Source organism: Ovis canadensis, chromosome X (genome assembly GCF_042477335.2).
Source record: "Ovis canadensis isolate MfBH-ARS-UI-01 breed Bighorn chromosome X, ARS-UI_OviCan_v2, whole genome shotgun sequence".
NCBI lineage: Eukaryota > Metazoa > Chordata > Mammalia > Artiodactyla > Bovidae > Ovis > Ovis canadensis.
This window is the reverse complement of record NC_091727.1, coordinates 41,742,962-41,764,816: the sequence shown is the minus strand read 5'-3', so window position 1 is coordinate 41,764,816 and position 21,855 is coordinate 41,742,962. Positions and strand designations below refer to the sequence as shown.

Sequence of the window (21,855 nt, the reverse complement as noted above, 5' to 3'; positions counted from 1 at the left end):
TTTTGTATAATTTCAACACTTTTTAAGGTTAGTAAGGCTTGCTTATGGCCTAGAGTATGGTCTGTTCTGCAGAATACTGTGTATCTGTGAGAAGAATATACATTCTGCTGGTTTTGGGTGGTTCTGAATTACTGTCTGCTGTCACTTGCTTTCAGTCTAATTACTTCCTTTAGTATTTCTTCTCAGGCAAGTTGGCTAACAACAAATTATCCCAGTGTTTGAGAATGTCTTTACTTTTCATTTTTGAAAGACAGTTTTGCTGAATGTAAGGTTCTTAGCTGTCAGGTCCCACCTCTGCCCCTGGCACTTTGAATAGGTTGTCCTATTGCCTTCAATGTTCTGATAAATCAGTTGTACTTTTAGTGGGGTTTCCTTGTATATGAGGACATAATTGAAAGTGGCAGCCCTTAGAAGACAGAATGCAAAAATGTGATCTACAGTAAAGACAAGTCCTCCAACTCTATCTGGAAACCAAGGAAAAAAGGTAAATAAAACCTTTATAAGTGTTCAAGTCAGAACTGTCTATCCTACCAATAAGGTAAAACTTAAGTAAAAACTGAAAGATGGTCTTGTATTGTGTTGTATGCACATAAAAAACTTCTAAAGAATAATTTGGTAAGCACCAAGAGAATAAGAACACAAGTAAATATTGAAGATAATTTTAGTTATGAATAATGCTAAAACAGGAGGTAGAATCAGCTGACTGTACTATTGAGGAAGTGGGTTTTTTCCCTCCCCAAAGCTTAAGATACTAGTAGAGATGAAACATGGGCAGGACAAATACTTAATATTGGTGAAATACTTATCAGAAACTAAGAATATCAGTAAACTAGGAGCCCGATATTATCCTACTGAATAAGGTCTCATACCTAATGGGATCCATGCAACACTTTTATTATATAGAGGCTAAAAGAAATTTATTTTAGAATTATAGACTTGGAAATTGGTGACTGATGGTATCATCAACCACCAATTTCTAAATGCTGTGAAAAGTCTGTTTTAATAGGAGAATTTTACTAGCTGGAGACTGATCAGAATTAATCAGAAGAGTACTATAATAGAGGAAGAAAAGGTATATCAAAGGTTAGAACAAATAGAAAGTATGGTTCCAATAAACTCAGGGGAACATAGCAACAAAAATTCAAGGGCTTACTATGTGCCAGGCATTATTTTAGCATAAATAATTTGTTCAAGGTCATACACCTAATACATTAGGTCATGTTTCAAATCTAGACAATCTGTGCAGATTTACAGCTCTTATTTTATGAAGATACAGATAATATAAGAAGGGGAAACTGAAGCCTGAAGATTTTAAGTCCATGCAACTGAGATGAAGCAAAGACTCATGTAGAATTTGACTACAAAGGAGCAGAAAATTTGAGTGAGGCCGAATTGCATGCCTATCATCTCCTGATAGCCTCTACAGCAGGGGTCTCAACCTGTGCCAATGAAATTAAATGAAATACCATATGCAAATAAAGTATGTAAAAATTAGCAATGGAGTCATGTGATTTATATTAAGGCTTCATGGCGGGGGGGGGGGGGGGGGGGGGTGGCGCGCGCTCGCGCGGAAAGGCCTGCATTAGCTTCTGTTGAGGGCACTGTACCAGAAAGAGGAGGTAACATCATAATGAAGAATCAGTTACATTAAACTAAGCTTATACCTCTCTCAGATTTCGTTTGACATATGTAAACATGTCCAAAATGTTGGCTGCATTCATAATAATAATCATTGCCATGATTATTCTAGCATGCTCCTTAGAAGGAGCTAAGAAATGAAACGATAAAAGATCACTGCCCGGTGCCTATCAGTTGCCTGATGCTTAGATTGCTTATGCTCAAGAGTGGTAAATGGAAGACAGTCAACAAAATCAGCTCAGGTATCTGAGAGCTATTTCATTTTTCAATTATGTTTACCTGAATTTTATATGGGAATGTATGTATGTACCTGAAGTGTTAAGGAAAATTATCCTTGCAATATGTAAGAGCCTTCGTTGGAATTTTATTCAACAATGCCAAAAGTCTAAATCTTCAAATAATAGAGGTATGAGAAAAATCCTCATTTTTAATACATATATTGGCTTCTGCAGACTCTAACATGTTAAAGAAGTGGTATGTTCAATATTCACTATGTTAATTCTATCTCTCTGGTAATATAAAGTTTTCTTTCTGTGGCTATGGGGACCAACTTCAACCTAAAAGAAAGTTTGGGGGTTTATTTTGGAGCCTATGAATTTGGTGTAAGACAGAGGAATATGTACCAACAACCCATCTGTCCTCTAGCACACACATTCAGGCACAACTGTCAGAGGGCAAAAACACATTGAAATAGAGCTCCATATATGGCAGGCTCTTAAAAACTGACTGTTGACGCCAAAACAAATTTGCACTTTGAAATCCAGAGTAAATATGTGGACTCTAGTAGTCTCGATCTCATAAACTTTCAATTCATAAAGTCTGAAGAACTTATGAGACACAGACTTAGGATTACAAAAGAACTATGGTATTTGGAAGAACAGACTTTGACAAAAGTTTTCTTAAAAAGATAAAGGTGGTGGTAGGAAGGAAACAAAGGATGGAAGCGAGTCAGGTACATACCTAGAAAGGTAACAACCAATTGTAGTAGAGGCAGGCAGAGCTCCCAGGCAGGGAAGAAAAAGAAATCAATTTAAGAAGGAGAGTAAGAAAGGCAAGTGCTTAGTAAAGAGCCTTGAACTGCTGGCCTGGAGTTTAGGGTGTGTAAGATTCAGAAGTAAAAGAAGATCACAAGCTCATAAAAGAACACAATTTATAAAACCAACTACCTTGCATCTTTAAAAATATATCTGTTGTCACTTCTATGGTAACCGATTAAAAAAAAGCTGGGAAGGGCAACTGCTGTGATTTCCCATAGCTCATGTTAGCTTACAATACATACCTCTAGCATACAGCCTCATGCTTTCCATGTAAGTTGCAAGGTTTTCTGCTACCAAAGTAACTAGGGCATGATTGTGCTGAAGTTGATTGATTAAGTCATGGCGATAGAATACATGGGGACTTCGCTGAGTTTGACTGAAACGAGAAGAACTTAACAATATAATTAGGCAATTAAATGCTGCTGTAATCAAAAGAGCTTATACAATCTAAATTCTCAGCTCCTAATTTAAACTTAAAATGGTTTCCTTTGTAACAGAATTAACTTGGCCATTTACTTTAATGATAATATTAAGCAATTTAAAAGAAAATAATCAATGCCTCAAAAATAAGACATTAATTCCATTATTCTTACTTTATACAAAAACTATACATTAATATTTTCCAATTCACACCATGGGAAAAGTCAATGACTGATGTCTTCTTCTATACAGTATACAGGAGTACCAAGGTGCTTCTAAGTTTACATGATTATTATCAGAGTTATAAAACAGAAACATTTCTTGTAACATTAGCACTACAAAGATTTATGTTGTAATTGTAGTGGAGGATTTAATCAAAAAAGGGCTTTCATTAAAATTTAATTAGCCAAAGTACAGAATTCTCTTATTTCTAACAAGTATGCCAATGTACTTTCAGTGGCATGTTTTCTATTAATGTCATCCCTCATTTCATTTTATCCCTCCTGCTTTGTTTCCCTTTTCACCAGTATCTACGCTAATCCATTAATTTTTCTTTCTTACAGATGTTATCTTTCCATGATCAGTTTACTCTGAAATCGTTAATGTTTTATTGACTTTGAAATGTCATACTACGTAAGTCTTCACAGTAAAATAAATCTACTGGTTTTTTAAATAGTTAATTTCAAATATTAGATTGCATGTATGTTTAAATGATGAAAGATGACAAGGCGTAGTTTGAAAATACTTTTTTTCTGATTTATTTTAGCTAAATTTCTGTTAAACAGCCAACTTTAAATATCTTACATGCCAAACTTTAGTTACTGAAATTATTTGTTCTTGGACTTTCTGGTTATATGAGCTGGAACAGATAACATGAAGGCAGTATTATCACCTCTATTCTGACACTTATCACTAAATTCTGTCTTCTTCATCAGTAAAATCAAAGAGGTGGATGTGATAAAGGAATCCTCTTTTGTTTGAATTTAGTGTGTAAGCTTCCTGTCACCCTACTCTAGTTTTCTTTTTAAAACCTGCTTTCACCAAACAATGTTTCTTTTCAGTAAAATATGTAATTAAAAATATTGAAATTTTCTGTTAAGTCTTACCTCAAATTCTGAGGTGCTTCACCAAACAAACTACAAATTTCTCTAATTTGTTTCAGTGCAGGAATCACCCATTTGTCATTTGTACGAAGCTCTTCTATAAAGCGATCTATCCACTGTATCTTCTGTGTGTCACGGTCCTTAAGAAACAATTTCAGTGTTTTATATAGGTCAATACTCAGAAGAAGTCTACCTTCAAATTAGTTTGAGAATTACCAAATAGAGCTCTTCTTGTAATACCAACATCATTGCAGTAAAGAATTTTTTAAAAAGCTGCTTTAAATATGCTTTTATTCTACATATACTACCAAAACTCCTAAATACTAGTATAAAAACTCAACATGACATGGATTCAGATATATCTACTGAAAGGTATTAAGCACACTGACAGAAAGTTTGATTTTAAAAGTTGCCAGAAGGTAGGCATTTAAGCTTTATCCAATGTTTTAAGAGATTCTACCATATAATAAAAATCCAGCAAGAACACGTAACTCCGATTGCTACTCTGTATGGATTTGTTTCTAGCGTAAGAACACAGAAAATTTTTATTTTACCAAGGAAACAATGGTACAGCAACTGAATGAAAAAAATTCACCAAAAATAAAAATAAGGACATCTCCACATACACACAAGGAGATAGAAACAGTGATAAGCAATTAAAAATTAATGTTATAAAATCAAAACTACTTCAAATATTATTACTTCTCCTACTTTATTTACTTTACTCCTTCCCTGAGTCCATAGTAATTTGTGTATCTAAAAATTTAAGTTCGGATTACTTTTACCTTATGTTTATGTGTTTAATGAAATAATTTAAACTCGAGGTTCTTATTATTTGATATACCAAATACTTAATGAACTATCACAAGTATAGTAAAAAAAACACCTACACCTGCTTGAACTTATTGGTTTTTAATCTAAATTGCAGTTCATCAGTACAGCAAATAGTTTTAACAAGCAGGAAAATTAGTTTTTCAGCAATATTCATTTTACCATGAATGAAAAGATACACACGCTACAAGTTAGAATGCAGGGAAGTTGTATGACTTGCTTATAGGGAAGGCACTAAATGTTTTAGTGTTTAGGAAATTCTATTAATTTTTCTTAACTTTCCTAAGAAGCAAAGAAAACCTAACTTCTCTTACCTCTGAAGTCTATAATTAGCTTTAGTATCTTATGATCTACTTAAAACTGGTATTTAGCACCACACATCTGACATTACCACGACTTTGTAACTTATTTATACTGTCTTTCTACCAAGAAGACTAAAATGTTTTCAGATGATGCAGAAAATTTAAGACATAAGAGACAGGAAGGCAGACTCACATGAACCAAGTATGTCAATTCTTAGATCACTTCAAAAATAATGTCAGAAAAACCTAGAACTATTCTATATCTAAAAGCCATTCTCATCGTGAAAGAGAAAGGCCACAAAAAGTGAGCAAGACAGCACACCCTTACCTGGGAACAACTATAATCCAGTATTTTTATGTGGGCGCTGAGAGCCAGGTCCATGATGTCTACAGGCACATCATCACTATGGGCCAGATTCCAGAGGAGGTTCAATACTTTGTGTGCCATCACACCATCTTTGTCATCTTCTGCAAGACGACGTATCAGCTCAAGTAGCTTTTCTCGCTGCTTTTTACTTGCATTTGTCCAACTGGCCTAGAAAATAAATTTTGAACAATATGGCAATACCACCTATTTATTCATCACTGCTTAAAAGTGTCATCAGATAAACAATATTCATCAGAAAAACAACACAGCTTAGCACAGAATTATTCAACTGGTATTTGAGCAATTAGATATGACAGATTTAAACTCCAAGAAAAATAAAAACTCTCCATTTACAGTTAAATACCATAGATCAGGGTTTCTCAGTCTTGGTATTACCAACATTTTGGACTAGCAAAACTGTTGTGGGGGGCTGTCCTGTGCACTATAGGAAGTTTAATAGCACCCCTGGCCTCCACCCCATTAGAAGCCAGTAGCAACTCCTGCTTTTATCTGTGACAACCAAAAATATCTCCACATATTGCCAAGCATCTCTGGGAAGCAGAAGAGCCTCTGGCTGAAAACTAATGCCTTAGATCCAGTCTGTCATTTGTACCTTTAAAATTATACTAAAAGATGTTAAAGACAACTTGATATACAAAAATATTCATAATAAATGAAAAAGCAATGTGCATTGCACACATAAAAAAGTCTATAACAAAGTCTGTTATTATCTAAGAAGTTTCTAACTTACAGACATGATACAACGCTATTTCAATTTAGTAGAAGACTGGCCACTCATTTAAAAATTCTAAAATAGAAAAGAAACAAAACAACCAAAAAACCTTCCCTAAAATACTACTTTTTAAACACCCAGTTTATATAATGGTGTGTGTGTGTGTGTGTGTGTGTGTGTGTGTGTGTGTGTATGCTCTAGTGACACGTAGTGGGTAGAAACCACGGACGTTGCTAAACAACATGGGGAAAGGTATATGTATAAAGTTGGTAATTGGTTGTTTACTGGAAAATAAACTGAAAGCAACCAAATGGCAAATAGCAGGATGATTAAGTAATTACAGAGGATTCTTTCAATGGAATTATTACACAGACATTAACAATGTGATAAATAAAGGATATCTTGAAGTCAACTGGAATGCATACTTCCAATTCCTCCAAATCCCTTAGAATTATGAAAGGAATATGAGAAAGCTGCTAAGAATATGGCTGAAATATTAGATTATATTACAATTAAGAATATTTTAAAGATATCACCAAGCATAATGTGCTTCCTAAAGGAAGAGCACATCACCACCTATGATATATACAGACTCCCAGGTCCTAGCAACTCAGAGTTAATTGGTCTTGGATGGAAGCTAGTAATTGGTATCATTTTTTCTTCAATTGTGAAATACACATCAAGAAAGGCACAAACATACACACTATAGTACACAATATAAACACCTATGTAACTATTACCCAGGATGAAAATAACAAATGGTAAGCAGCACTCCAGAAGCTAGCTGGGTCTATTTCTGAAGTTTATGTTCTATCAAGGTTTATGAATTCTTGTGTGTCTTCATTCCTTTCTTCAACCTTCTGTTCATTAGACTCATCCTTGTGGTTGAGTTGGTCATTCTCATTGTTATGTTTCATTACATGAACGTTCCACCATTTACCCAACTTACATAGCAATTTTTTGCTATTACAAATAATTCTGCTGCAAATGCTGAATGTGTATACTGGTGCACATATGCATCAGTTCTTCTAGGGTATATATTCAGAACTCAAACTGACTGTCATGAAAATCTTAACACTCTTCCAGAAACACCAAACTATTTTCCTAAGTGGTTGCAGGAACTTCTGTTTCCATCAGCAGTCAGTATAACGTATTTTTAACAAGATACCTTCATGATCTTACACCAGTTATCAACAGAATACCCCTTTGTGAACACTGCCATAGCGTCTTGTCTTCTTAATCCACAAATTCACTCATCACTTGGCTTTTAAAAACCCAATACTAATAACTGGAGAGACCACTATACAATATGGCCTTAAAAAGTGCATGACGGCACTAATGCACATATGACCATAGGCGCTCTTGGGATACAGCTTATGAATCACAATTCCACAAAGTCCATGAATTACATTTCCAGCTTGCCTGTGCATATCACCCTAGACTACCAGGACTACCCATAGCAGGTAGTCCTTGCTGTTGACGATGTTTCATTGTAACCAATTATCTTTCCCTTCAGTCCTACAGAACCTATAATAAAAACACAAATGGCTAGGAGGAAAGGAATCCAAATTGATCACCTGAGTTTAAAAACCAAGAAAAAAAAAAAAAGGTTCTTTATTTATAAGGGCTATTATTATAAAAAGTGCTCATTGAAAGAGAAAACAATGGTCAATTCTGCTACATCAGAAGTCATTTAATGATTCCTATTTAAGTATTTACTAGGTAAGAATCATTCATAGATATGATGAATTAATCTATTAAAAATGAAACTATACTACTTAACTACATTAACTATTACCTTAAAGCAATCAAAAAGATGATCAAGTTGCTCAGGAGAAAAATCCCATGCCAACTTCGCCAGTAGATCATGTACATTCTTCACAATGGCTTCATGCTTCCCTGCCTATGTAAAAACAAAACCAGAGCACACTAAAATCTAAACAGCAATAAGTAGCATATACTGTCTGTGAACACTATTACTTAATAAAGTGTTCCCATCTCCATCTAACTCTGTAACCTAAGAAAATTCCTAACATTTTAAATGTTTTAGAACAGCCATCTAAAACCTGACAACTTGATTTCTTGATATACATGGTTAATGTAGACTTTGGGAACTCATGTTAACTTTTAATACAGTTTATTGAATTTAACATGCCAATTTTAACAATGCAAACAGGAAAATAGTAAGGCACACCAGCAGTATTGTTTCAAAACTGGAACCGAAGACAAAATTGAATGTTTTCTCAGCTTCTAAAGACTCAATAAGGGCTTCCCCGGTAGGCTCAGTGGTAAAGAATCAGCCTGTAATGCAGTAGACGTGAGTTCAATCCCTGCATTGGGAAGATGCCCTGGAGAAGGAAATGGCAACCCACTCAAGTATTCTTGCCTGGGAAATCCCATGCAAAGAGGAGCCTGGTAGGCTACAAATCCATGGGGTTCCAAAAGAGTCGGACACAACTGAGCGACTAAACAACAAACTCAATAAACAAAGCTTTGTAGTCTAGAACTCATCAATACTTCTCAAGTGCTCCATGAACAGAGAAGTTGTCATTAAGATAATCAGAGGAATCACACAGTTTCTACTTCTGAAACCAAAGATTACTTACCCTTCTAAAAACTATTAATCCTTTGGATTATTACAGGTTTTTATAAATAATCTAGTGATTTAACTCTGACACTAGAGTTCTTTAAGTATATGAAGAAATCAATTATAGATGTCTTATACTCTTTCAATAGACATTTCTCATTATTTTACTGTTTGTCTCTTATTTAAAACCTACAAATCGCTGACCTTTACCAAATAAATACAGTGGATGATAGACTTTTTAAAAATATGGCTATTTCAAAAAGATTCTTGACAGGACTTTCAAACAATGTAAGTCTTCATTCCATTTCACTACAACTACTTCATTTCTTTAATTTTTGGTATGTTTCTTTTTACAAATCAAATAACCACCATCCTAAAGTCCTTACCTGTGCTGCCCAGATATTATCAAGATCTTGTAAGGTCAGGGCTTTCTCTTTGATGACAAAACGAAGAATCTTCTCTAGCTTTTCCACATACTGTGGTTGATGAAGACTATCTCGCAAGACTATGGACAAAATGTTGTTCTGCTGTATCCATTCCTAAAAAGAATTCAAAAACTTGTCTCAAAGCTTTCAAAAATATATACATAAAGTATTGCTCACACTTGTAAGCATTAGTAGGAATTTAAAAACTCACAAAAATATAAGGTACTAATGTAACACATTTATGTTTTGATACAAAATTATGAAAAATTACAATTCCACGGAACTTAATTTTGCACAAACAGAAATGCTTCCATGAATTAAAAATAGTGAAATCATTAAAAAATATTTTACTCTAGCATTTACTCAGAAAATTATTATTCAAATGTAGCAATCACCATGGTTTAAGTATGGTAGGTGTAAGACCCATTTTAGGATTTACATTTTTTATACCCGTTTTGATTTGGATAAAAGGTATTTTTTTATTTTGCTTTTATTACCCAATTACACTATTATTGTTTATCCATTAGCTTGTTTAATCTTAAACAATCCTAATGAAGGCTATTAACAGAATAGCCTATTCTGCCCTATTAACAGAAAAATAAATAGGCTCAGTAGTGTTAGAACCAGAAACTGAATCAAGGCTGTAGGCTTCCTAAGTCTGAACACTATGCTATATTGTTTGACAGGCATTTATTTAATATTTAAGCCAATAAAAGAAAACTAACTCATGATATAATACAAAGTAATAGCCCACACTATGATTTTATAGTACTCAACTTAATGAGAGTAAAAACTATATAGCCCCAAAACATGTTAGAGAAAGAAGGACACTTCTGAGCTAGTAAAGGTCCATTTTTACTTCGAATCTGTTATAGGCATATATTTTTGAAGAACACAATGAAAATGTGGCAATTATTAAACTGAGGCCTCCTTGAGGTCAAGGACAGTTCTTTTACAGATGTCTCCTCAGTACTGTCAGACAGTATATACTGAGGTTATGCAACCAATATTTAAGTGGCATTCTTATTCATTTTTAAACTATAAGTATGCAAGCCATCTATGGTAAATAAAATTTCCTAAACTTTCAACATCAAAATAAAAACGCAAGTGCTTAAGTGAAGTCCTTACACTTATGATAAAACATTAACTCATGTGTTTCTTATTCCAGTAACTATATTTCCTATTTTAAAATCTTTAAGTGGAACTCATCAAATGAATAGGTCACTTCATTCAATAGGTACCAGATACTACCCAATCACCTTTCTTTACTCAATTTCAACTCCCACCCAGCTATTAATTAATTCAGAACACCTACATTCAGCAGTAAGTTTATAAAAGATGTGCTAAGCTACCCATTATCATCAAATAATTATATATCACCAAAAAGACCAAATAATAAACCATGTTACTTACAAAAAGTTCTCAGTTACAAATTGATCCAAACATCTCCCAATTGCAAAATTTTCTTTAAAATGCTAATATTACTAACTTTAAGTAGAGCTATGGTTTTTGCCTTAGACAGATTCTTATTCATGAAATTAGAATCAAAGGACTTACTGCCATTCGTTCAGCTGTGAGCCATTCTTCCTCCTCAGGGTTACCGTGCCGATGGGTGTAGTATGATACACTAGATATCACCTTATTAACCTCATTAAGTGCGTTCATCTTTCCATTGAAAGAAGAAATTTGCAATAATCTATAAGAGAAATTAAGTGTTAAAAACATGATTCTAAAATTCACATAAATTAATTCAAGAGGTAAATATCTTACCTAAGTATCATTTTTAACCTAAATATTTCTAAGTTTTTTACAGTTTCTTCTTGTCCTGGAACTCTTGAAGCTAAATTTTTCAAAGATTTAATAATCATTGAAAGAGCATCATTTTTGGCTTCATTCTTTGCTTCTTTTTTCAGTTCTTCATCAGTTAAGTTTTCTAAAAACTGTGGAACCATTTCTATCACTGGAAGAAAGTACTTTTTCACCGTATGAAGAGTGAGAAACTCATAGCATTGTCCAAATGGTCTGAAACAAGACAGACAGAAATTTCTTTCAATATACAATTTCTTACAATCAACTAGGACTGAACTCAGACTATTTGTTTTTTTTTTTCAATCCAAGTTACCAGCTAAAGAAACCATATTTGAAAAAGGAAACTCAATTTTTACTAAGCAATTAAGTAGCAATGTCTAGAATGTACTGAAGTTTCATTTTAAAACATAACTTACTTAATAAGGGCTGCAATTATTTGAACATTTAATGCTGATCCATTAATAAAACGATCATGCAAAATCTGGAATCCATTTAAAGTGCCAAATTTGTTGAGAAGATCCACTAGCCAACCCTGTAATACAGTTAATAAAAAAGTTAACTTCCTACTTTTGGAGGGAAAATGCTATCTGAAGTAATTTCTTAAACACACTGGAAACAGGAAGTGCAATAAAGGAAAATAATTATGTAAAACCATCTTTGAAAAAAAGACACAAAATATCGCATGTTGTTCACAGTAATCCTGTCTATGAGAGAAAAGCATAATTGGTAGTACAATTAGATCATTAGGGCACAGCTGTTTGTTTTTATCAATATAACTGGTGAACTGGAATTAGAAGCCATGCTTCTATCTCAAAGATCCCATCATGAGAATACCTTATTATCTGAAGGTCTATTTTTAAAAAGTTAAGAGGGTAAAAAGACTTAAAAAAAAAGAAAGATTATTTGGTAACCTAAGATACTGTTGGAAATTTATTTTTTGTTGTAGCTTTGAATAACCATAAATACCCTTGAGACACAATAATCTTAAAGCCCAAGAGTGACCTATCCATTAAAAATGAATTCCTGGTATTCTGTTTGTTGCTCCTAATTAGAACCGCTGGTTGATGCTTTGTGCTGACTTGTGAATACCCCCAGTTCTCATGTTAGAGGTACCACAATGCAATATAGTATGAATTACCTTTCAACCTCTTCCCTAAGAGACTACAAGTACAATGCAGCTGGGATAAGCAACAGTTTGTGTAGTTAAAAGCATGCCTATAGGTAAAATTAAAAACAAGTCAATAGCTTATATAGATAAGAGAATCAGGTCTATTTAAAAACTCATGTACCTAGAACAGCTTTCTATTCCTTGCCTTCTAAAAGGCTACATTTTGGAAGTCCCTAAGGGAAGAAAAACAAAGGGGGGTGGGGAGGAAGGGGCACTTTCTATATTAGGTCTTAAGCAAAAGTCATTTCTACAACTATTTAAAAACAAAAAACAATGTTCAGAACACGGGGAAAATGCCAAGTATTAGATAATGCTTTAAAGAAACACTATGGCAGTTTTGATATGATTTTTATGAGACTCTAAATCAATTAAATTCTCAAATAAATCAACTACCATATTTCTATATAAGTTCATGATAATATTTTCCTTTTTATTTGGCCTTAAAAGGCTAAATCAAAACAATGAAATATCTGAGCGTTTAATTCACCAGTTCCCTTCTGGCATTCAGCAGTTCAAAGAAAGTACATACTTATTATGTAATGCATTTTTATTTCTCCAGTAACTGGAATGGGACTATTAGGCTGATATACTCAATAGTTATTAAATATATATAGCATATTATATATATGTGCACAAAGTAAAAATCAGTCTAAAGTTAATCTCATATGTTTTTAGTTGCAATGTGCATTTAAGCAATTAGAATACTCAAAAACTAGTAATACTCAAGAAAAGCTAGGCTTCAAAGAAAGATACATAAAATAATCTTCAACTCGAAGTCATCCTAAATCAAGTTGTCCCCTCTGAGACTCTTGCAGATTATTGTTGACTATAGAGCAAAAAATTAATTTAAAAAAATACAGGTATATTTTGGAGATTGTCATTATTTAAATACTGATTTACTCAAAAACAAGCCTGAAGCGGCAATATGAATCTTGGGAAAAATCAGAAAATCTTAGCTCAATATAATCAATATACTTTGGTGACTTCCACTTTTAACAGAATAAACCAAACATTTTAAGTTCAAATTTTCCTGTTTAAAAAAAATAATGTCAAATTTTAAAATGTCTTCTTAAATTCTAAAATTTAAAAACTGTATATGGTTAACTCTTTAATATTTATTAGAGTAAGTATAGTTAGGCATTTATTTTTTAATGGACATACTATTTATGCTGGTATAGAAAATTTACACTGGAGGACTTTTACATTTTCTATACTAAATATATTTAATTGATATTTGTCAGCTTTGCTATTTTGCTTTCATTTGTATTTTCTATTGTTTTATGACACATTAGACAGGCCTCAGTCAAAGAAATACTCTACTCCACCCTTACTGAAAAGGAAAAACATGTTCTGTTTCACACTAACCCAAATTATGACTATTTCCCAAGAGACTGGGCAAAAGACAATCGGACTAACTACACAGAGAAAGCCAAAAATATTTTTAAATTAAAAAAATAATAACAACAATGCAAAATCCCTTTAAGAACTATATGAAATAACTCTACCCCATGCTACCAGGAGGTTACGATCATTTAAAGTTTTGTAGCAGAGCAGAACAACTATTAACATTTAACTTTGAAAACAACAAATCAACACACTTTTGGTGATCGAGGGTCTGGAGAACGAGCGAAGAGTTCGTCTTCAGGCAACTGAACATTTGAGGAAACGGATTCACATGGACGTGTACCATTGTAGATATGGAATTTGCAATGAGGATTTAAGGCCATGGAGAGAAGTTCTAGAAGTGGAAACCAATCTTGGGACAACTTGGCCACACATAGCTCCACCAGGCGATGAGTATTATTGATAATACACCTCTGTTATATAAAAGGAGAAGGTAATTAATGAGATACAGACATTCCAAACAAAAATATGTTCCAATCTTGATTATATTTTAATAATTATCTTTCAGTTGTTTGATACTGATCATTTGAGTTATGTTTAACTTTACTAATATTGGGATCAAACTTATGTATCAAAAAAGAAATTAGGAAGGTGAGAGAGAGGTTTAAGAGGGAGGGGACATGTGTACCTATGGCAGAAACCAACACAATATTGTAAAGCAATTATCCTTCAATTAAAAATAAAATTTAAAAAAGCAATTAGCATTTACTTTATAAATTATATAGTATCTACTTTCAAAAACCATTTGCAATGGCTTACAAAATGAAGTAGGCACTGCTCTGTGTCCCCAGACAAGATGCAAATTACCACTGCTTTCTCCTTGCAATTTTTAAACTAGAGGCAACAACTCTAAAATCTAAGCAATGTACTAAATATCCAAGATGGAGTAGGTCTGCGATCTAAGCCTCAATGCAAAAGTCTGGTACTACTCCCAATGCTTCCATTTCATACTCAAAAACTCACAATTTGTGACCATATTTCCCTATAATAAACAAGGAACAGAGACTTGTAGTAATTATGGTACTTCAATCTAAAAATGCACTTTTTTTTCCCACTTTTTAAGATCTCTGGAATTTGATTGTGTCATATAATCATATAATATCATATAAACCTGAGACCACTACTGAATATTGGCTTGTGGTTTAAAATTTCAAGAGATTTTCTCCCCCTCCACCAGGTGCCAAAGTTGAAATGCGCAGGTTTCTTTGGTGTCTCTTTCTGTACATAAAGTTTATTTCTCTGCATTGATTCTTTGTGTGCCAGATAATAGGTTCCCCATCTTGGGCGTTTCCCTTCCTTAGTGGTACATAAAATGAGTGACTGGTGCATTTCACAACCATGTCATATTTTCAGTGAAATATGGTGGCATCTCAAAAATGACAAGGCACTCAAGAAATAAGGGAACAGATAAACCATTGTTTTCTAACTTGAAAACTCACTCATTCTAAATGATCATGCTTCTTTCAACAGAAATCATAAAATTTCTCATTTTAAAAAATCCTTTAATTCAAGTAATGATCAAATATGTAACCAAATATATATATATAAATCATGACTATATAAATCAAAATTTTAAAATAAAAGACTCACATGAATCTCAAACTTCCAGCCACTCACTGCCTCGTCTGTAAGGATTTTCGTGAAAGATATTGTTAGCCCATCTCGAAAAAATCGCTGACATGCTTCACTTTTAACATCAAGGCCTTAGAAAAGGAGAGAAAAATTAATGTAAACAAATTATTTCTGATTGTCTTACAATGTCCAATTACATGATAAAAAGTAGTAACTGTAAAACATTCAGTAACAGCTAACAATTACAGACTAGTTTCGGAAAAAAATTCATAGCATTATCTAAGAGGTCAGAAGAGTAACAGATTGAAAAATAAAAACAACCATCAGTGAATTTCAAAAATACTCAACTGTATAAAAGTACATTAAGCCAAGTAATACTAAGATGAACTGAAAATATTTCTAATTATGACAGTGGCCCAACATTAAAAACAAAATGGTTATGAGAATAATGTGATAGGAGATTTAAATATTTACAGTATTTTATTGACAATAAACTTTAAAACAAACAAACAAAAAATGATGTTTCTCAACTATTTTTAAAATCTCATTTTGGTTGTAAATTATCCATTTGACAAATACTATTATATTATTCTAAAGAAGAGCTTCATCAATTAAAGATAAATTTTCATCTTCATTATTAGTCTCTTTTACTGGCTCAACATCTGTTTCTTTATGTCTTTAATTCCATCTGATCTCAGAAAGGCAATAGTGCTACATGTCCCCAAACACAAGAAAATCTTTAATTCTCCAGGACAAAATGAAAAGCCATTCAATTTGTATATAAAGTATCTGATTTTGGTTGTACAAAAGACATGACATTGAAACCTAGTACTGTAAAATCTGAACCTTGTCTAAAATGAAAATAAACCATGAGTCCGAAAGAAATATAGGGGAGTGGGAGGGGTAGAGACTGCAGGTCCCGTGAATGTCGATGATATTAAATGAAATAACCATTGTGTGTTTTTACCTATCACTGTACAGTCAGGACTTAAAACATGCCTAGGACAGAAGTCTTCAAAAAATTTGCTGAACTGATGAATAAATGTGTAAATGAACAAAAGAACTTTGAGTAGTAGAAAACAATGGTAATCTGATAATGCATTTTCATAACTCAGATTGGTTTTATAAGTAATAAGGTGTAAAGACACATTCTTTAAATGAAGGAAGGTAATTAAGACAAAGGAAATTTTACCCTTGCTTGGAATTAGACAGACTTAAGCAAGGTACCAAAGACAATTTTTACAATAATTAATTTCAACTGATAATTAGAACACATCCATGGCTACCCAATTTCAGAAACTAAAATGTTACTGCTATTTACTTTAATCTCCAAGCCTTAAAAATAAGTAGATATTACAATAGTAGCCCTTTGCAAAGAGAATTCAGTTGCACCTCAAGAACCAATCACTGAAAAAAATTAATTCCAAAATTAAGCTTTTACATCTAACAAGAATAAAAACACAGTTTTTAAAAAAATGGGTTATTACAAAAAAAACACAGTATTTCATCTTTCAAGTCTTTTTTTCTTTTAGAGGAAATTCAAACCTTTCTGTGTATTAAAAAATAATCAACACATAAGCTGGACAGTTTAAACATGAATATATACAAATTTCATATATAACTTCAGAGAGTTCACAAACATCCTTGAAGGTTGTCCTAAGGATATGAACCCTGGCTCCAGGTATAAATCTTAAGCCATAGCAAGAAAACTTAGCTAAATGTTCTTGTCTAGGAATATACAGAAAAAGTATTCAGGCATGAAGTCAAACTATTTTCTAGTAGGATACATTATATGGAAAGCCTAATACCATTTAAACTTACCTTTTTTACTAAGGTCAATAGCAGCTTCTAAAAGCACTTCTAATTCCCCTTTTGGCAAAACTGGAACCACCCATCGAGGCCTAAGAGTTTTAATAATATAAAAAGGTGTTTATTGGTTGAACACTGAAAGAGGCACTATAAATGAGTTACTAATTACAGTTACTTACCTCACCATGAAAATATTAGAATTAAAATGACACTAAAATATTAAAACCACAAAGTTGGCAAACTAGTCTGCTTTGTTTGACTAACTGTCATCTGTTGTCTCTACAAAAAAATTTTTAAGGAACTGTCAAGAAAAAAATATAGCAATGAGAGAAGGGGGAATAAATTATTTTAATAACTTAAGATATAAAACTACTATAATAATCAAATATCACTTAAATGGATATCTATTGTTAGAGTTCATACGAAAGTGCTCTTTTATTTACATAAAAAAACAATCATTTTATGTTTCTCTTCCCCAGATTTGCTACCATGCAATTCTGTCCTTGAGTGAGCAACCACCAGACAAAAACTGAATAGCAAAATACAACTTTTTGCTATTATATCTCTGCTCTAAGAGAATGGTCAGGGACATTACAACTTCATACAATTGTTTGTTTGCTTGACTAATCATTATATACATTTAATGTGTTCTTTCAAGTATATCTCTAAAAATAATGAATTAAATATATATTAATAGGAAAATTATTTAAGATAAAAGAAATGAGGAACATTTCAGTAATATAGTAAGAATTCCATTATTTGTAGAGAAAGCAGTACTTATGATAATAAACACAAAGATAACCTGGAAGAATGCACACCTTATTGCTAGTGGTAAGTTTTGGTTGGGAGGTGTGTATATAACAAGGAAATTATAGTGAACCTTATTGACATAATATATCTCTATGTTTAACAATGTGTACTTACATTATATTAGTTATGTAATCAGAATGTTTTTAAAAAGTAAATTCAGTAAAGCAAGTAAGTCCCTATCAGTGTGTGTGTTTTCCTTTTCTTTTGAGGGGATGTTTCATACCTCCCTAGGACTCACTTGTTGAGTTTACAGCCTGGTGTGAGAACACAGACCTGTGGGGGCGGGGGGAGGGTCCCTGACATACTCTTCCCTTATCTGCTTTTTAAATATTTTCCTTCCCACACACACAAGCTTAAATTTTCACTCTCTGAGTCTTATTCCAGATAAAGCATGGGGATGGGTGGGTGGGTGGAGGTGAATGTTTGTTATTATGAGTATGAAAAAATGTATACTCTGAACTACTCCGTGAGATGAAGATCAGGAGAAACAAATGGGTGAGATGCTTAAATGCCTCCAACTAATCAGTTGACAAGGGGCAGGCTCTGAGGAACTCAGTCTCCTTATGACCTGGTTTACCTCAGGGCCATGCAAAAAGTAAAGTCATCCAGTAACCCATTCACCAATAAGAAAAAAGGGAAATCACACATATGGTTCTACTTCAGTAATACACCAGCTAGAGTGATCATCATTAATCTTAACATTTTATTGACACTGTTACTTCCTTTCATTTTTAAATCTATTAAGAACCACAGGTTGCAAAGTACTTGGCAATGACTAAGATGTTACGGGTATTTAAAGAGGCAACATGGTTAACTGTAATATTCCTATCCACTCTTGCACTAATCACTATGGTGAAAATCTTGTTTTTCCTGTGTATGACATACATCAAAAAACAAGACAAAATCAACTCACCTATTGATCATGTCATCCAACTTTGCCAGGTCAGTATGTGGAAATGCAGGCTCCTCGTCTTCAAGCTGTGATGGGGCATCACCTTGACCTTGTTCATCCGGAGGAGTTGCCGGGGAATTTTCATTGGAAGAATCAGGCGATGAGGTCTTAAAGATTAAATATTCCAGATTTAAGTTTCTATAACAAACACACATCTAATAATTCAAACACCAAAACAGATTAGGGGGAAATAATTTAAATTTTTAAAGATATGATCATTGTAAGTTTATGATGTATCAGGCAGTCTCTGTGCTACTACACTTCAACATAATTTCATTTAATCCTCAACAGCCTAAGGAAGTATTCTTCCACTTAATAGATTAAAAAAACAAAACCTCAGAAAACACGTAATTAGCCCAAGGTCACACAGCTCCAGTTCTGCGGTCAGGATTTAAATCCAGGTCTAATTCTAAAGTCTGAGTTTTTATCTACAATGTGTACTGCTTCTCCACTTACATTTCCCATATATGAGCCCTTCATGATACAAATTATTGCACACATTTTACAGATTAAAAAGTCTCTGACTTATAACTTTTATTTTTCATTTTGAAGAGGAAAAATAACTTTTATTCCATAGTTCCCCTAGTCTCAAACTACTATCCAAACAATTATTAAAACTTCATTGTGGTTTCTAAACAAGTCACTTCATCTTCAACTAATAAGGCCAACTTTACTCTTCACTGTTGGTACTTCTTTTTTCACCCCTCCATACTTTAGCTGTGCACAGTATTTCTACAACCAAGTGAATGAACTTTTACAACCCTTATTAATTTTGAAAGCAGATGGTATTTTTCTCCTAATTGAAACTAATCTAAATTTTAAGCTGATTTTTGTGTGTGTGTGTGTTTGGAATTTTCTACCCACTGTAGGTTGATGGCCCTTTTAGAGAAGGCCCCATTCCTTATCAGTTTATTAGCACTTACTGAACAGATGCATATATAAATGCTTGTACTGAAGACAGGTGCGTATACTATATTCTAGTTACAAACTTTATACATGAACTCATACAGCCAATTTGTAAGAAAACAGCCAATCTTTACTTAAGATGATGAACACTATGCAGGTGCTAAAGGCTAGCTTCAAGGCAAAAAAACTACAGAACAGAATTCAAGTTTTAGAAGCCCAACAGAAATATTTGCATTTTAACTATGTAACTTAGGAAGTCTGCTTCATTAATTTTTAAAAAGCCTCCCCCATTTCCTCTGGTATATATGTATTATAGATATGCTCACAGAAATTGTAAAGATAAAAATAACAATTAAGATACCCATAATAATACACCAAAGATAAGCACCAGAGACATTTTCAATTATTTCCTGAAATTTTTGTTCTGTGACCTCCCACAAATCCTGTCCATATATACATATAAGTTTTCACTAAAATTAGGATTATACTTGCTTAAAAGTTTGTGTCTTTTTCCATTTAAGTATTTTCCCACATCACTAACAATCTTTTTTAAAGAGCTGATTAATGGCCATATGGCCATAGCATTCAATCAATTAAACAAAATTAAGGGACATTTAGCATTCTGCAAATTTTACTGCTAACATAAAATTATACTTTTATATATAAATCTTTTACATAAAAATTTTCCTTATATATAATTAGTGTAACAATGGTAAAAATTATTTCTTTTAGGGCTGCTGACCTATATACTACCAAATTCCATTCCAGAAAGTCTGCACCCTCCCATAAACATCTCCCAAGAGTGTTCATCTCATAGGGTCTTTGCCAAGGCTGCTTCATTTATCACTGAGCTTTAGTAGAGCTTAAAATTCTCTCCTGTGGGAACCCTTCTAAAAATTACTATATATCAAGTGAAAAATCTGATTGATTTTAGAAATTCCCTTTATGTCATATGAAAAAAATATATTCAAGGTAAGCCATAAGGTGGGAAGTGATTAGTGTTATGTTTGCTTCTTCTAGGTCCATTAAGTGCCAAACCTTTGAAATAACTAGAATCCTAACATTAAAAAGTAGAGAATAAGAAAGCGAAAAAGGGATACTACAGACGGTTATGAATATAATCTGTGGGAATTCCCTGGCGATTCAGTGGTCAGGACTCCATGCTCTCACTGCCAAGGGCCCAGGTTCAGTCCCTGGTCTGGGAACTAAGATCCCACAAGCCGTGAGGCCAAAAAAAAGAAAGAATGCAATTTGTTTGCTCCTTTTTAAATTATCATCTCCAAAAATGTAAAGAGCTATTTAAAGGAAGAGGCCATAATGCAGATGCATATTATTAAGTTGAAGATCACAAACCCAAGAGCTCTTAGTATACCTTAAGATAAGAGTAAGATTAGAGATTTAATTTCTACTTAAAGCCATGCAAACCACAAACACTGGCGAATGATTTAGGAGTCTGTGCACGGTGCAGGTATGAAACAGAAAAGAGAGGGCAAAAGACACTGGATTTCCAACTACAAGCTCCTGGTTTAAAAATATAAATCTCTGGCATCTACCACAAACTGACTACGTTTAAAGAAACATGAGTACTGGCTAACAAATTTATGACATAGGAAAGACTTAACTCTGTCCAAAACCTGTGACCATATACTTAAGTATTACATGTCCTAAAAGTGGGAACTGGAGAGGAAAAGGAATAAAGTTGACATTTATTAAAACCTGACTTGCTCATGTCTCTAAAACGACAGAGGGAGAGGATGAAAGTGGGGGAAGGAGGGAGGGAAAGAGGAGGATGCACATGGGCGAGCGCACACACGTCAACTCTTTCCTATCATACTTGTAAGTAGAGAGAATAACCTATAATAGCTAGACAATAAAAACGTACCCTCAAATGACAGATGTAAGTCCTCTACAATAACTTTTGCCTAAAACTTACCCATACAGAATTCTACATAAACATGCACCAACTGTAAGCAAGTTTGTGA

At 33.3% G+C, this 21,855-nt stretch overlaps 1 protein-coding gene across 4 annotated transcripts in view; it reads right to left on the bottom strand.

Annotated features, from left to right (window-relative positions):
- USP9X (ubiquitin specific peptidase 9 X-linked) overlaps positions 1-21,855 on the bottom strand; it is a 115,981-nt gene that overhangs the window by 59,402 nt on the left and 34,724 nt on the right. For 2 of the 4 annotated variants that reach the window (XM_070289913.1, XM_070289915.1), the window contains exons 3-14: positions 18,929-19,074; positions 17,218-17,297; positions 15,415-15,527; positions 14,019-14,237; positions 11,669-11,784; positions 11,214-11,465; positions 11,001-11,139; positions 9,405-9,557; positions 8,230-8,334; positions 5,660-5,866; positions 4,202-4,338; positions 2,918-3,066 (exon numbers count right to left, since the gene is read on the bottom strand). In XM_070289913.1, coding sequence (XP_070146014.1) covers positions 2,918-3,066; positions 4,202-4,338; positions 5,660-5,866; positions 8,230-8,334; positions 9,405-9,557; positions 11,001-11,139; positions 11,214-11,465; positions 11,669-11,784; positions 14,019-14,237; positions 15,415-15,527; positions 17,218-17,297; positions 18,929-19,074 — 1,816 coding nt within the window. The remainder of the gene's footprint in view (positions 1-2,917; positions 3,067-4,201; positions 4,339-5,659; positions 5,867-8,229; positions 8,335-9,404; positions 9,558-11,000; positions 11,140-11,213; positions 11,466-11,668; positions 11,785-14,018; positions 14,238-15,414; positions 15,528-17,217; positions 17,298-18,928; positions 19,075-21,855) is intronic. The other 2 variants (XM_070289914.1, XM_070289916.1) reach the window with 1 other exon arrangement.